The sequence below is a fragment of the Hyperolius riggenbachi genome, chromosome 9, assembly GCF_040937935.1.
Source record: "Hyperolius riggenbachi isolate aHypRig1 chromosome 9, aHypRig1.pri, whole genome shotgun sequence".
Classification (NCBI taxonomy): domain Eukaryota; kingdom Metazoa; phylum Chordata; class Amphibia; order Anura; family Hyperoliidae; genus Hyperolius; species Hyperolius riggenbachi.
Window position 1 is genome coordinate 23,134,528 of NC_090654.1, and position 12,349 is coordinate 23,146,876.

Consider the following 12,349-nt stretch of genomic DNA (forward strand, 5'->3'; position numbering starts at 1 on the left):
ATCCTGTGGCATCAGTTACTTCCTGGTACACACCTCTTCTGTCACTGATGGCCTCCATGTCTATATTGCAGGAAGCTTGTGAGCACAGCCTCTCTCAGATGGAGGCCTCACACAAGCAGCTGCTCTCTGAGCTGCAGCGTCACCACGAGTGGGAGATCCAGAGGCTGCGGCAAGAGAAGGAGCAGCTATTAGCCGAGGAAGCGGCAGCCACGGCGTCTGGTGAGTCACTGTATAGGAGGCGTTCGATACTTGGATAAATAAGTACACCCGGCCAGCACTGAACTGTGCCCTGATGAAGTGAGGTGTATGAACTCACGAAACGCGTTGCCCAGTGCCGATAACCTTTCTCTTGTACCATTTAAATTAATCTGGGCGCCTCTTATGCCCTGTTGTGTTTACACCCCTTCTTCTAGGGGGGTGACGTCCCTTAGCATTCTCAGATAATGGGCATCCCAGTCTAGGTTTTGTTTTTGTTTTTTTCCCCCAAGATCGACCAACGTAGCAGGACTGTGGAGTTGGTCAAAAAATAATCTGACTCCAGCATAGATTTATGATTCCTCCAACTACTTTGCATATCCTCCTCCTCTAATTTGCATATCACAACCTTGTTGACTGAAAGTATGCAACATAAAAGGCATTTCATCACTGCCAAAGCTTAGGAATTTTAACCCTTTCTGGACCAGCACCCTCTGCCCCCTTAAGGACCAGAGGGTGCTGGCCCAGCAAACCGCCGCTTCCCGACAAATCGCCGCAAGTTACCGTCGCTCCCGCCGGACACGCCGCTCTGTCCCCGCCGCAGGCTGCTCTCTCTGCCGTCGCTGTGCGCCGGTCAGGAGCCGCTTTCATTGACTCCTGACCCTGTCATTCCATGTAAGCCAATGGGAACGACTTACAGTAATGACAGGGCCAGGAGCCAATGAAAACTGCTCCTGCCCGGCTCACAGTGCTCTGCCGTCATAGAGGCGGCAGGGCAGCTGATTGCGGCGGGGGCAGAGCGGACCGAGCGGCGGAGACGGGCTGGGGCGTGCGGTCAATGGGACGTAGAGCTTACGTCCGGTCAGGACCGCAGCACCCCCTGCCCGCCGTAGATTTATACTGCGGCGGTCCGCAGGTAGTTAAAGATCTATTAAAATTGCTTCTGCTTTTGAGAACAAAAACCTTCCTGGCCAGGAAGCTGACACTCAAACCTTTTCGGCCATCCCATTCATGTAGAATTGGTAAGAAGCTGACTATACTTATCTGTGTTTGCACTCAAATGCACTTGTTTAACTGGTTCTTGACCGATGTAGGTTGAATCTACGTGCAGCAGGTGGCGCTACGGCCCTGACTGGATGTAGGTTCAACGTCCCATTAACCGCGCGTCCCCAGCGTTATCGCCGATCTCACCAATTTGACCCCGCCGCAATTCGCTCGCCCTGCTGTCTCTGACGGCAGAGCTGCGTGAGCAGGTCAGGAGCCGTTTTAATTGGCCCCTGGCCCTGTCATCACTGTAAGCCAATGCCAGTGGTACACAGTGCTCTGCCGTCATAGACACGGCAGGGAGAGCAGCCTGTGGCCGGGACAGCACAGCGGGAGCGGTGGATTTTTGCAGGGATTCATTGGAAAGAGGCGGTTTACTGTACCAGCAGCCTCTGGTCCTTAAGGGGACAGAGGCTGCTGGTACCAAAGTGGTTAATCATTTTTTGATATGAGCTGTAATTTGACTTTTGTCAATTGTAAACATAGCTCTGTCTTCAAACTGAGATGTACCCCTTAAAGGGTACCCGAACAGACCTGTGACCTGATGAGATAAAAATAGGTACGTGGTGTACGAGTCTAATTAATCATTTGTCTGCGGTCCCTTTTTAATTTTTTACTTTGCAAAGGTTTAAAAAAAAGTGGTTTTTATATATGCAAATGAGGCAGTTGAATGCAGTGGTTGTCCCTCCTGAGAAGTAAACAGATGCTAGTTATATTGTTGCGATCTGCAGACGTGTGTTCCTTAGTTTGCTCACCTGTTGTATTGCGATTTGTTTTTCTGTGACATAACCTGCGCTTATTGTTTCTCCTCCACAGTAATTGAGGCAATAAGAGCCGCCCACAAGGAGGAGCTACAGAGAGAGGTGGAGAAAGCTCGTACATTCCAGCATGGAGGGTCCTCGGGGAGCGAGATACTCCGGCGGCAGCACCAGTACGTACCTTTTCTCTTCTGAAAGAGAACCTGTTTCCAACTGTCATAAATTGTGCCCGCCCCTTTCTCTCAAGGCTCCTCCCATTGTCTAACTGTTAGTACATCGGGGCCTAATCCTTTCAGCAATATCACGACTAGAGTAGGCCAGTGGTAGCAGCTTAGTGCTGGAGGAAGGGGGCGGACTCTTATAAAGACTCCGGTTCACTGTAATGTTTTATGTGGCAGTTAGTGCTTGGTCTCATCAGTCTCTAAAGGCCCCACTAATGATCCAATTTCCTGTCCGGTTGATCAAAACCGGCATCTTTGGCGGTACCGATAACGAATGATTTTATCGTTCTATTGATTTTTGTCCTGATCTATCTTTCAGATCGATGTACCGTTCTGTTTTTCAGATCGATCGCATTGGTGGGATCTCACTGGGTACTTTTTTCTTTTCACATCAGTGGGCCCAACGATCGTTTCCAACCGGTCACATTAATCGAATCGGCCAGTTGATCTTTCTGGAAATTAGATGGTTAGTGGGAACCTTTAGTTAACAAAACGAAACTGTTAACTGACTAGTTCCGAAGCCAGTATAAAATATACCATGTCCCCCAGAATGCTCTGGGAGCAGAATTCTGCATAGCTAAACAGACTAGCTAAGCACTGGGAGGGCGGAGCTACATACCAATATACAGCAATATATAGATATAGGGAGTGTTTCCGATGCTAAAACCAGGGTAATAAACATAAAAGTGGGACCCTGAATCATTTACTGCATTCTACTAAATGTCACTACAATGCTGCTGTTAAAGCGGGATTGTAAGCCATTAAGTCAAATTACATTTACCCACTGCTCTGTGATTATTATGTAGTCTACATCCTAACCCTGCATTGCAAGCATTCCAATATAATCATAAATGTTTCTGCTGTAATGAATCTTATCTCAGTCAACCTGGCTCTATTCTGGTACATTGCAGAGGAGAGGGAAGCTTGTTATCTCCCCTCCCACAGTCTTGCTCCTCACTGATGAGGGCAGTTCAGTGTGACATGAGGCTGAGAAGGGAGTAGCTGCTGAAATATGATCTATGCTGTGCTCACGTGTTTGCAAAGCAAGCTAGCTATGACAGCGCAGGTTCTAGGAGGAAAAAAAAAGTAAGGGAAGAATTGACATCAGGATTGGCTTCAGTCATAGGCAGTAAAGATGGAAAATGCCTGGAACAGTTTTCTCTTTATTTAATCTATACAATTCACTGAAATCATAATGTGGACAGTACAATACACGTTATATAAGTAGAACAAGTATTTATCTACTTATACATGTGTTTTTTTCCCTGGGATAGTATGGCTGACCCTGCTGCTGCTAAGTCTTTGCTGTGTTCTGTGTTTAGATCTGACATGGAGTCTCTGAGGCGCGAGCTGCAGGCGCTGTCTGAGCGTTACTCACAGAAGTGTCTGGAGGTCGGAGTGCTGAACCAGGCGGCCGTGGATCGGGAGAGGGAGCTGCAAAGCTGCCAGCGAGAGGCGCAGGAACTACTGAGACAGAATCAGGCAAGTGCCGCTGCGCAGAAAAGGTCACGCTGAGGCCAGCCACTTACAGCAAAATCTGGAATTTGGGCAACCGGAAGTCTCAACTAACCGGCATGACTGAGGGATAACGGGAGCAGTGCTTTGGTGTTTTTTTTTTTTGGTTTTTTTTTGGGAGGTTTGCAGGCCATACAATACTCATTAATCCTTCAGTGATGCCTTCTAGCCTTTTTGTAGCTCCTAGCAGCTTGTGTGTCAGGTGACACATCGGGACTCTTAGTTGGAGGACGTCGGGAAGCAGCTAGGAGCTACAGGAAGGCTGGAAGATATTGCTGGGGGATTTAGTGAGTATTTTATCCTGGTGGGATGTTTTCTTTTGCACATGTATCTGGCATCACGAGATCCACACCGGCGCTGGATACAGTGGGGGGCATTTGTCAAGAGTGTCTGAGGCAAAATTAGTAGGTTTTTTAGAAATCGGTGCAGAACTGTCTCAGACGTTTTTAAGGAATCACTCGATCGTGCAGATTCCTTATAACTCTGTTAGTAATAGGAGGAGCTAGGAAGGTCTCTCAGACAGTGCAGTGTGTGAGGGGAATTGCTGTTGCTGAGGTAACCAATACAACTGCTGTATTGCAACAATGTCCAGCACTGGAAGGATTAAGCACAGAACAGCTGCACAGGGTGCCTGGCAGCAGGGGGGAGGAGCACTTCACAAACCATGCCTAGCCTGCACTGCTGCACTTTCTGTAGAAAGTAGAACTGCTATTCAGCACTTTTTTAATCTGCTCACTTTAGGGATGGATTTGCACTTTTCTTAACTACAGTGCATCTCCATAAATCCACGCTAAACTGCCACTATTACGTAGGATTTAAGAAGCGTCGTATTATGGTTAGAACAGCTTAATCTTTTTAAACTTTATATTAAAGGGAACCCGAGGTGAGAGAAGTATGGAGGCTGTCATATATTTGATTTATTTCCTTTTAAACTTTGCAAATTGCCTGTCTGTCCTGCTGATCCTCTGCCGCTAATACATTTACCCCTTGACCCTGAATAAGCATGCAGCAGATCAGATGTTTCTGACTTAAATGTGACTGGATTAGCTGTATGCTTGTTTCAGGTCTGTGATTCAGACACTACTGATGCCAGGCAACTAGTTTAAAAGGAAATAAATATGGCAGCCGTAGTTTGTAATTTGGACTTACCTCTCCTGAAGAAAAAGGCCAGTAAGACTGGAATTATAAGTTTTATTGAGCATTATAAAGGATAACACGTTTCTTGGAACTTAGCCTGCTTCATCAGGTCTGTACAACGATGGTGCCTGTTGGCTGAGGCCAGCAATAGTAGGGAGCGCCTCAGTCTTGCTGTGCCAAGCTAGAAATGTGTTGTCCGTTACAATGCTCAATAAAACGTATCGTTCCAGTCCTCCTTTTTTTTTTTTTTTTTTTTTTTTTCTCATTAGAGTTAAAACCAGTTTAAAAATAAGTAATGTTGGTCTTAAAGAGACTCTGTAACAAAATTTTCAGCCTTAATTCTTCTATCCTATAAGTTCCTATGCCTGTTCTAATGTGCTGTGGCTTACTGCAGCCTTTCCTAATTGCACTGTCTCTGTAATAAATCTTATCTCCTTTCTTCTGTCGGCTCTGTCAGGCTAGGCTGGAATATGTGGAATGTGCAGGGCTGCTTGTGATTAGATAGAAGCGATACACACCCTCTGCAGGCCCCCTGCACACTCTGAATGACTCACACTCTATGCTTAGCTGAGCCTATTAGAAGCTGGTTAGTTTGTTTGTAAACATTGCCTAAAACTGTTAATTACAAGCCAGGATTGCAGCAGAGAGTGGCAGAAACAGCACAGAGGGGCACAGGAGAACATAATGAATAGAATGGTATGCTTTTTATTGTAAGAATATTAGAGTACAGATTCTCTTTAATTGTTTAGCTATAAATAGTTTCTGAAATAGTTTCTTGTAAAGTATTTTGCCAGTTTGGCAGTACTTCCCACTTCAGCGATGTAAATACCATTACAGTCATTAGACATCTAGTCTGCCAAGGAATAGGTTGTCGCTTTAGTTCCCCTTTCAATGTAGCAACTCGTTTTGTTACTATTATTTTTCATTATATAGTTGTCATCATAAATGTGCTGTTTCCCTTTCGGTACCAATGCTTTACAGAATACAGTAACAGCTACGCAGAGGTCACAGAGTCACTGACAGGAGCTTACAGAGCTCTCCTCTTTTTCTACAGATTAAATAATTTACAAACTAGAGCAATGTTAATGAGGAACTACAACCTTGGATTTACTGTATTTTCCGCCGTATAAGACACTTTTTCGCCTCAAAAAATGGGGAGAAAAAGTCTCTGCGTCTTATACAGCAAATGCAGGGGATCCCTGACTTACGAATGCCTGCCGATATGGACCGCCGCCAAGTCGGGGATTTCATGCATATGTGTGTGCAGTGTGCCCGCTAACCCCTGCATTCCTCCACTCCCTCCCCCATGTCCCCCCGCCTCCTGTGTATGTGTAAAGGTGCCTATACACGTACGTCGATTTCAATCACTCGAATATGGACCGAGCTCGAATATGGACCGATCGACCAATTTCCATCCGAAATTAATTCTATCAATCTGTCCATACGGAAAATTTCGCTTGATCGCCGGCGGGTTGGGAGCGCGTCGGAAGCGGCGTTCGATTTGGTGAAGACCGATGCAGCAATAATCTCACCTGTTCCGCTGGCCCAAGTCCATGGGTCCGCGCTGTCCATTTCTCTGGCTGGCCTTCTTCATCTTCTCTACACTTCCTGTCCCGTCCTGTGAGAAGGGAAAGTGCAAACAGTAGAGCGCCCTCTACTGTTAGAACTTCCCCTTCTGACAGGACGGGACAGGAAGTGCAGAGAAGATGAAGGCGGCCAGCCGGAGAAAGGAACAGCGCCGACCCAGGGACTCGCGCCGGCGGAACAGGTAATGTATTGCTGCTGGGGGGGAGCTGGAGCGAAGTCAGGCGGCAGCTGCAGCTCCACAGATGGTGAATCGATTTCATGCTGAAATCTATTCACAATCTGTGTACAGTGTATGGGCAGCCGTTAGAGCCCTCTCTGATTAGATTCGATCAGAGAGGGGATCTATCTGTTTGTCGATCTGGTGGCGATCAACGTGTATGGGCACCTTAAAGTGAACCAGAGACAAAGCATCCTCATGTATTTTACCATATATCGGTGGGAACATTAGAGAAAACACCTACCGTGCTCTGTTTCATTCTTCACTGTTCAGCTTGCTTCTTGTCAGCCCAGATAAAATTCCCGATCATTCAGTCTGGCTTTGCTATAATAATATCCCTGAGCAGAGCCAGAAGGGGGCGGGCTTGGGGTTGAAAAGACATCACAGAAGACAGACTCCGCTATAAAGATTCCTGAACAAAGCCAGACTGAATGCTCAGTCTGGGATTTTATCTGGGCTGATAACAAGCAGGCTGAGCAGTGAAGGATGAAACAGAGAGCAGGGTAGGTGTTTTCTCTAATGTTCCCACTGATATATATATATATATAATAAAATACATGAGGGTGCTTCGTCTCTGGTTGCCTTTAAGTGTATAGGGCAGATTACCTAATCCGCCATGCCCGCAGAGATTGCAGACTTCCTTTCTCCTTCACTCGGCTCTCTCTAGTGATGGCTTGTACTGACAACGCAAACAATACAAGCCGTCACTAGAGCGAGCCGAGTGAAGGAGAAAGGAGGTCTACCGGCGTGGTGGATTAGGTAAGCTGCCCGATGCACTTACACAGGAGCCGGGGGGACATGGGGAGGGAGTGCAGACACAGGGAACACAGGAGGACACCATTTGGGGGCGAACGGGTACAAGACGCTCCTGAAACATGGACGCACCAGCTTTAGTATAGTATATATATTTTTTTCGCCTGGTTTTTGCCCTCTAAACCTGGGTGCATCTTATATTCTGGAGCTTCTAATACAGCAGCAAATATGGTAACTGATACCCCCCTTTCCTTAAAGGGAACCAGAGATGGCCAGAGACAGAAAATGAAAAAAAGCTTTTATACATACCTGGGGCTTCCTCCAGCCCAATCAGCCTGGATTGCTCCCACGCCGCCGTCCTCCGCTGCCTCTGTCCGCCGGTATCGGGTCCCGTCACTTTCTCCAGACGTGGCCAGTTGTACGCATCCACAGGGACTCCCTCCGTCTCGCCTGCGCAGTACGGAGGGAGCGCACTGCGTGCGCTTGCATCGACTGGCCGAAGTGACGGGACCCTGTACCGGCGATGGAGGCAGCGGAGGGCAGTGGCGTGGGAACGGTCCAGGCTGATGGGGCTGGAGGAAGCCCCAGGTATGTATAAATCTATTAGGTCGTTCGTCTCTGGTTCTCGTTAAGAAATCTTTACCTTTTCTTAAACAGATGAATGGGGGGGGGGGGGGGGGGTCTGTGTGGCCGATATTGTGGTGAAACTCCTCCCGTGGTGTGATGTCATGACCATGGTCCTGACCGTTTCTAGTCTGTGAACCTTGTTTCATTGTGGGAAATAACAGCGGTTCCCAACAGCCGGGCAAGCAGTATCTTCCTCTGCGCATAGAACTCCCAGTAATGACAGATCACCTGGCAGAGCTGATGTCACCACCTGTGATATATTTCAGAATGTAAATCAGTGTGAGGAAAGATTATACAATGGGCAAACACTGGCTACTTTGTAAATTACATTTTTTTTTTTTAAGAATTGCCATTTTTATTCTTTACATAATTTTCACTACAGTTCCTCTTTAACCCTTAGACTGCCATAGACATCTATCTATAGGTGATCTGTGTTTTCGCATCCATATGACATGGACGTCTGTAGGCATTATTTTCCTCATGATATTATTATTATTATTTAGTATTTATATAGCTGTGACATATTACGCAGCGCTGTACAGAGTATATATAGTCTTGTCATTAACTATCCCTCAGAGGAGCTCACAATCTAATCCCTACCATAGTCATATGTCTGTATTGTGTAGTGTATGTATCATAGTCTAGGGCCAATTTTAGGGGGAAGCCAATTAACTTATCTGTATGTTTTTTTGGGATGCAGGCATGCACAGCCAGGAGCGAGCGCTCAGCACGTGCGCACAGAGGCACAATGACGTCATGATGTTTTTAGTTTAATGTTCGGCTCTAGTACCCTTTGAACATTATTACATTATGTCCTCGCTGTATTTGACTTCAGTTGATTTTGGTCTGTTGCTCGATCTAATGGAACCCCTCTTTATCTCTCGTTTGCAGGAGCTGAATAACCGACTATCGGAAGAGATCGGGAAACTGCGAACGTTCATGTCTAGTAATGGCCCGAATGAGGGACGGTTACAAGGAGGAGAGAAGAGTAGCGCAGAGCTGGAGGTACTTACATTCTACATTTTACACGTTGAAAAATAGAAATAATCTCAGAAATTAATAGAAACCACTTTTTTTTTACCCTTTTTTTTTTTACCAGAATGTTTAGTATTCTCTTTTGTTTGTTTTTTAACCACTTCTGAATCAACTAATGTAATCTGCGCCCTGCTTGGCACCTGTTATCTCTGTCAGGGCGTAGATTTCAATCATGCTAATGCCGATCGTGCCGCTCTTTTGCCGCTGCAGGCCCCTCCTGAGCTGTTCAGGTGCTGATTTAATTGGCTCCTGACCCCGTAATCACTGAGCCAATCCCACGGGCTCGCATTGATCACATGGTCAGGAGCCAATGAAATCAGCTCCTGGCCAGCTCAAGGAGCTTTGATGTCATACCGACTGGAGAACGAGGGAGCTACAGGGATGGGAGAGTGGAGTGAATGGCGGTAGCTGAGGGTCTGTGCGGCGTTACGTCGGTAAGTTCCGTTTGCTGCTGGCGCCAGTGATTAAAGGTGTGTGAGCTTCTTTAGGTCAAGCACAGGTGAAGTAAGGGATATATTCACAAATACAATATTACCGGTATTTGCGCCACTGATGTAGCATACATTGGCCTCAATTCAAGGGCAGTTTGGTGAAATAATTTAGGTCGGTAAAATACAGCATTCGGTATTTTACACTTTTTTTTCCCCCCAAATTCACTTAGATTCCCTGAATGCAGTTGAAGTTCAGTATTCTACTGAAAAAGAAAACGTGCTTCAATTCACTAAGCCCTGTTTGGTAGTCTCACCAGCTGTGGAGCAGGTCAGACAGGAAGCTTTCTGTGCAGTGCATCCCTGGCATGTGCTGCAGCCACCAGAGGGAGCTCTTCTGTGTACCAGTATATGGATATGCACATCTAAAGGGATACAGAAAATTCTCTTTAAGGCCCAGTGCACACCAAAACCGCTAGCAGAGCCTCAAAACGATCTAGCATTTTCTAGAGCGGTTTGAGCTTTTCCTATACTTTACATTGAGGCAGAAACGCATCTGCAAACCGCAAACGTGCAGCAGGAGGCATGTTTGCGGTTTGTTACGAACCTCAAACCGCTGGTGTGCACCATCTCATTGAAATAGATTAGCCAAGCGTTTTCACATGCAGAAGCGGTTTGCGGATCGCAGCAAAAACCACTCGGTGTGCACCAGGTCTGAATGTCTCCTTCTCCTGCTCTGCTGTTCTGAAGTCCCGCCCTCCAGAACATCTGATTAAATGGGGTGAGAGGCAGCGCTGCGTGGCGGTTTTTTTTTGGCTGGCTGGCTCTCCCTATTGGCTGTCTGCTCCATCTGTCAATCTTCCTCATGGAGATTGGTAACCTCTGGTCAGAGCTGGAGGTACGGTAAATATCGAGCACTTGATTTACAGAATGCTTTAATCCCTGTGAACTGCAATTTCTTGAGGTTTTTACAGCGCAAGTTGGTAATTTACCTTACTAGTCTGTAAGTTTAATTTCCGGTCCGGTAATAGGTTTAGCGAACTGGTAATTGGCAAGATGATCGGTAAAATCAGCTGTTTTCTGCATTACTGAATGCGGTAATGCTTAGTGAATTGAGGCCAATGTGTAATTGGAGTATGGGGGGAGGGGGGAGAGCAGTTAATAGGCCTAGGTTGCGAAAAAAATGTGCCAGCACACCGTTTTTCCTTAAGATCACGCTCTTTTATTGAGCCATGCGTTGCCAAAGGTAAAAAAACCGACAATTGTTTCGGGGGCCTCACAGGGTCCCCCTTCTTCAAGGCGTATAGTTACAAGTGCATGCATTTCAAATCACCATATAAACTAACATAATCCCCAATCACCCCACCCATAATGATGCAAAACAGTGATGTAATCTCCGTTGTTTACAATATGAACATGCCACATAATTGATTGTAACCTGTGATCAAAGCCCTTGATTAGGAAATAATGTTTATAAGTGCGCTCAGCGCTACTGTACATTGTCATTCATACCTTTTGGGGGTTTCTCCAGTCACACCCCGTTGTAAAAATGTAGGTAATTGCTGCAGCGTTTGAATGTGTGCAGTGTAACGAAACCGTTGCTGACCAGGCTGATAGGCTGGTTGTCCTCGCGCACTGCGTCTCTGAGCTCCACCCCTCGCCTGTCATAGGTAGAGGGCTCTCAAGCAATGGAGTACGCCGATCTCCCCGTACACTTCCGCCCAGTCATGACGGAGCTACAGCTTCGGATGCGTCTGCAGAAATCTCCAGGAACTTTAAAGCCCTGTGTAACCCTTCCAATGCTGGTCTAGTAAAAAAAAAATGCTGTTTGCATATAATATACTGTAAATAATGTTTTAGAGCAAAGTTGAAATGCAGGGTTATATTCCGCTTTAAGGGGGCTTAAGGATGCCCCAGGTAAGTATGGAACCTGAGACTCGTCTCATCTCAGGTACACTTTAACCTCCCTGGCGGTAACCCCGACCTACGCTCGGGCTAGCCGCCGGAGAGGATTACATGGCCCCCGGATGATTTTTTTTTAATATATATAACATTTTAGTTATATGCTTAAAGGGATACTGTAGGGGGGTCGGGGGAAAATGAGTTGAACTTACCCGGGGCTTCTAATGGTCCCCCGCAGGCATCCTGTGCCCGCGCAGCCGCTCACCGATGCTCCGGCCCCGCCTCCGGTTCACTTCTGTAATTTCTGACTTTAAAGTCAGAAAACCCCTGCGCCTGTGTTGCCGTGTCCTCGCTTCCCCTGATGTCACCAGGAGCGTACTGCGCAGGCACAGGCCATACTGGGCTTGTGCTATACTATACACTCCTGGTGACATCAGCGGGAACGAGGACACGGCAATGCAGGCGCAGGGGTTTTCTGACTTTAAAGTCGGAAATTCCAGAAGTGAGCCAGAGGCAGGGCCGGAGCATCGGTGAGTGGCTGCGCGGGCACAGGATGTCTGTGGGGGACCATTACAAGCCACGGGTAAGTTCAACTCCTTTTCCCCCGACCCCCCCCTACAGTATTCCTTTAAGCTAGAACTTGGCTAGCTAACCATGCCACCCAAGTCCCTCTGCTCTCCCCCGATCACCCCGCCCCCATCGTCGCCGTTCTACGTACCCCCCAGGAATTCAGCAATGGCGCAGCCTCCCAATCAGCTCCAGGCTTCGCTATGGGGAGGATCGGGACTGCGCATAACGTCATGTCCGATCGTCGCCATGACGACGACTGAAGCTAAATGGTGAAGCTGCGGCTCTCGCGCTATCGCGCACGGGTAAATATTGCCGGCAGCGATCGGGGGGTATCAGAAAAGGTGCCGGGGGACTTGGGGG

The 12,349-nt window shown here is 47.2% G+C and overlaps 1 protein-coding gene across 1 annotated transcript in view; it reads left to right on the forward strand.

Annotated features, from left to right (window-relative positions):
• TRIOBP (TRIO and F-actin binding protein) overlaps nucleotides 1-12,349 on the forward strand; it is an 88,647-nt gene that overhangs the window by 66,931 nt on the left and 9,367 nt on the right. The window contains exons 8-11 of the mRNA XM_068251421.1: nucleotides 72-219; nucleotides 2,056-2,170; nucleotides 3,541-3,700; nucleotides 8,946-9,059. Coding sequence (XP_068107522.1) covers nucleotides 72-219; nucleotides 2,056-2,170; nucleotides 3,541-3,700; nucleotides 8,946-9,059 — 537 coding nt within the window. The remainder of the gene's footprint in view (nucleotides 1-71; nucleotides 220-2,055; nucleotides 2,171-3,540; nucleotides 3,701-8,945; nucleotides 9,060-12,349) is intronic.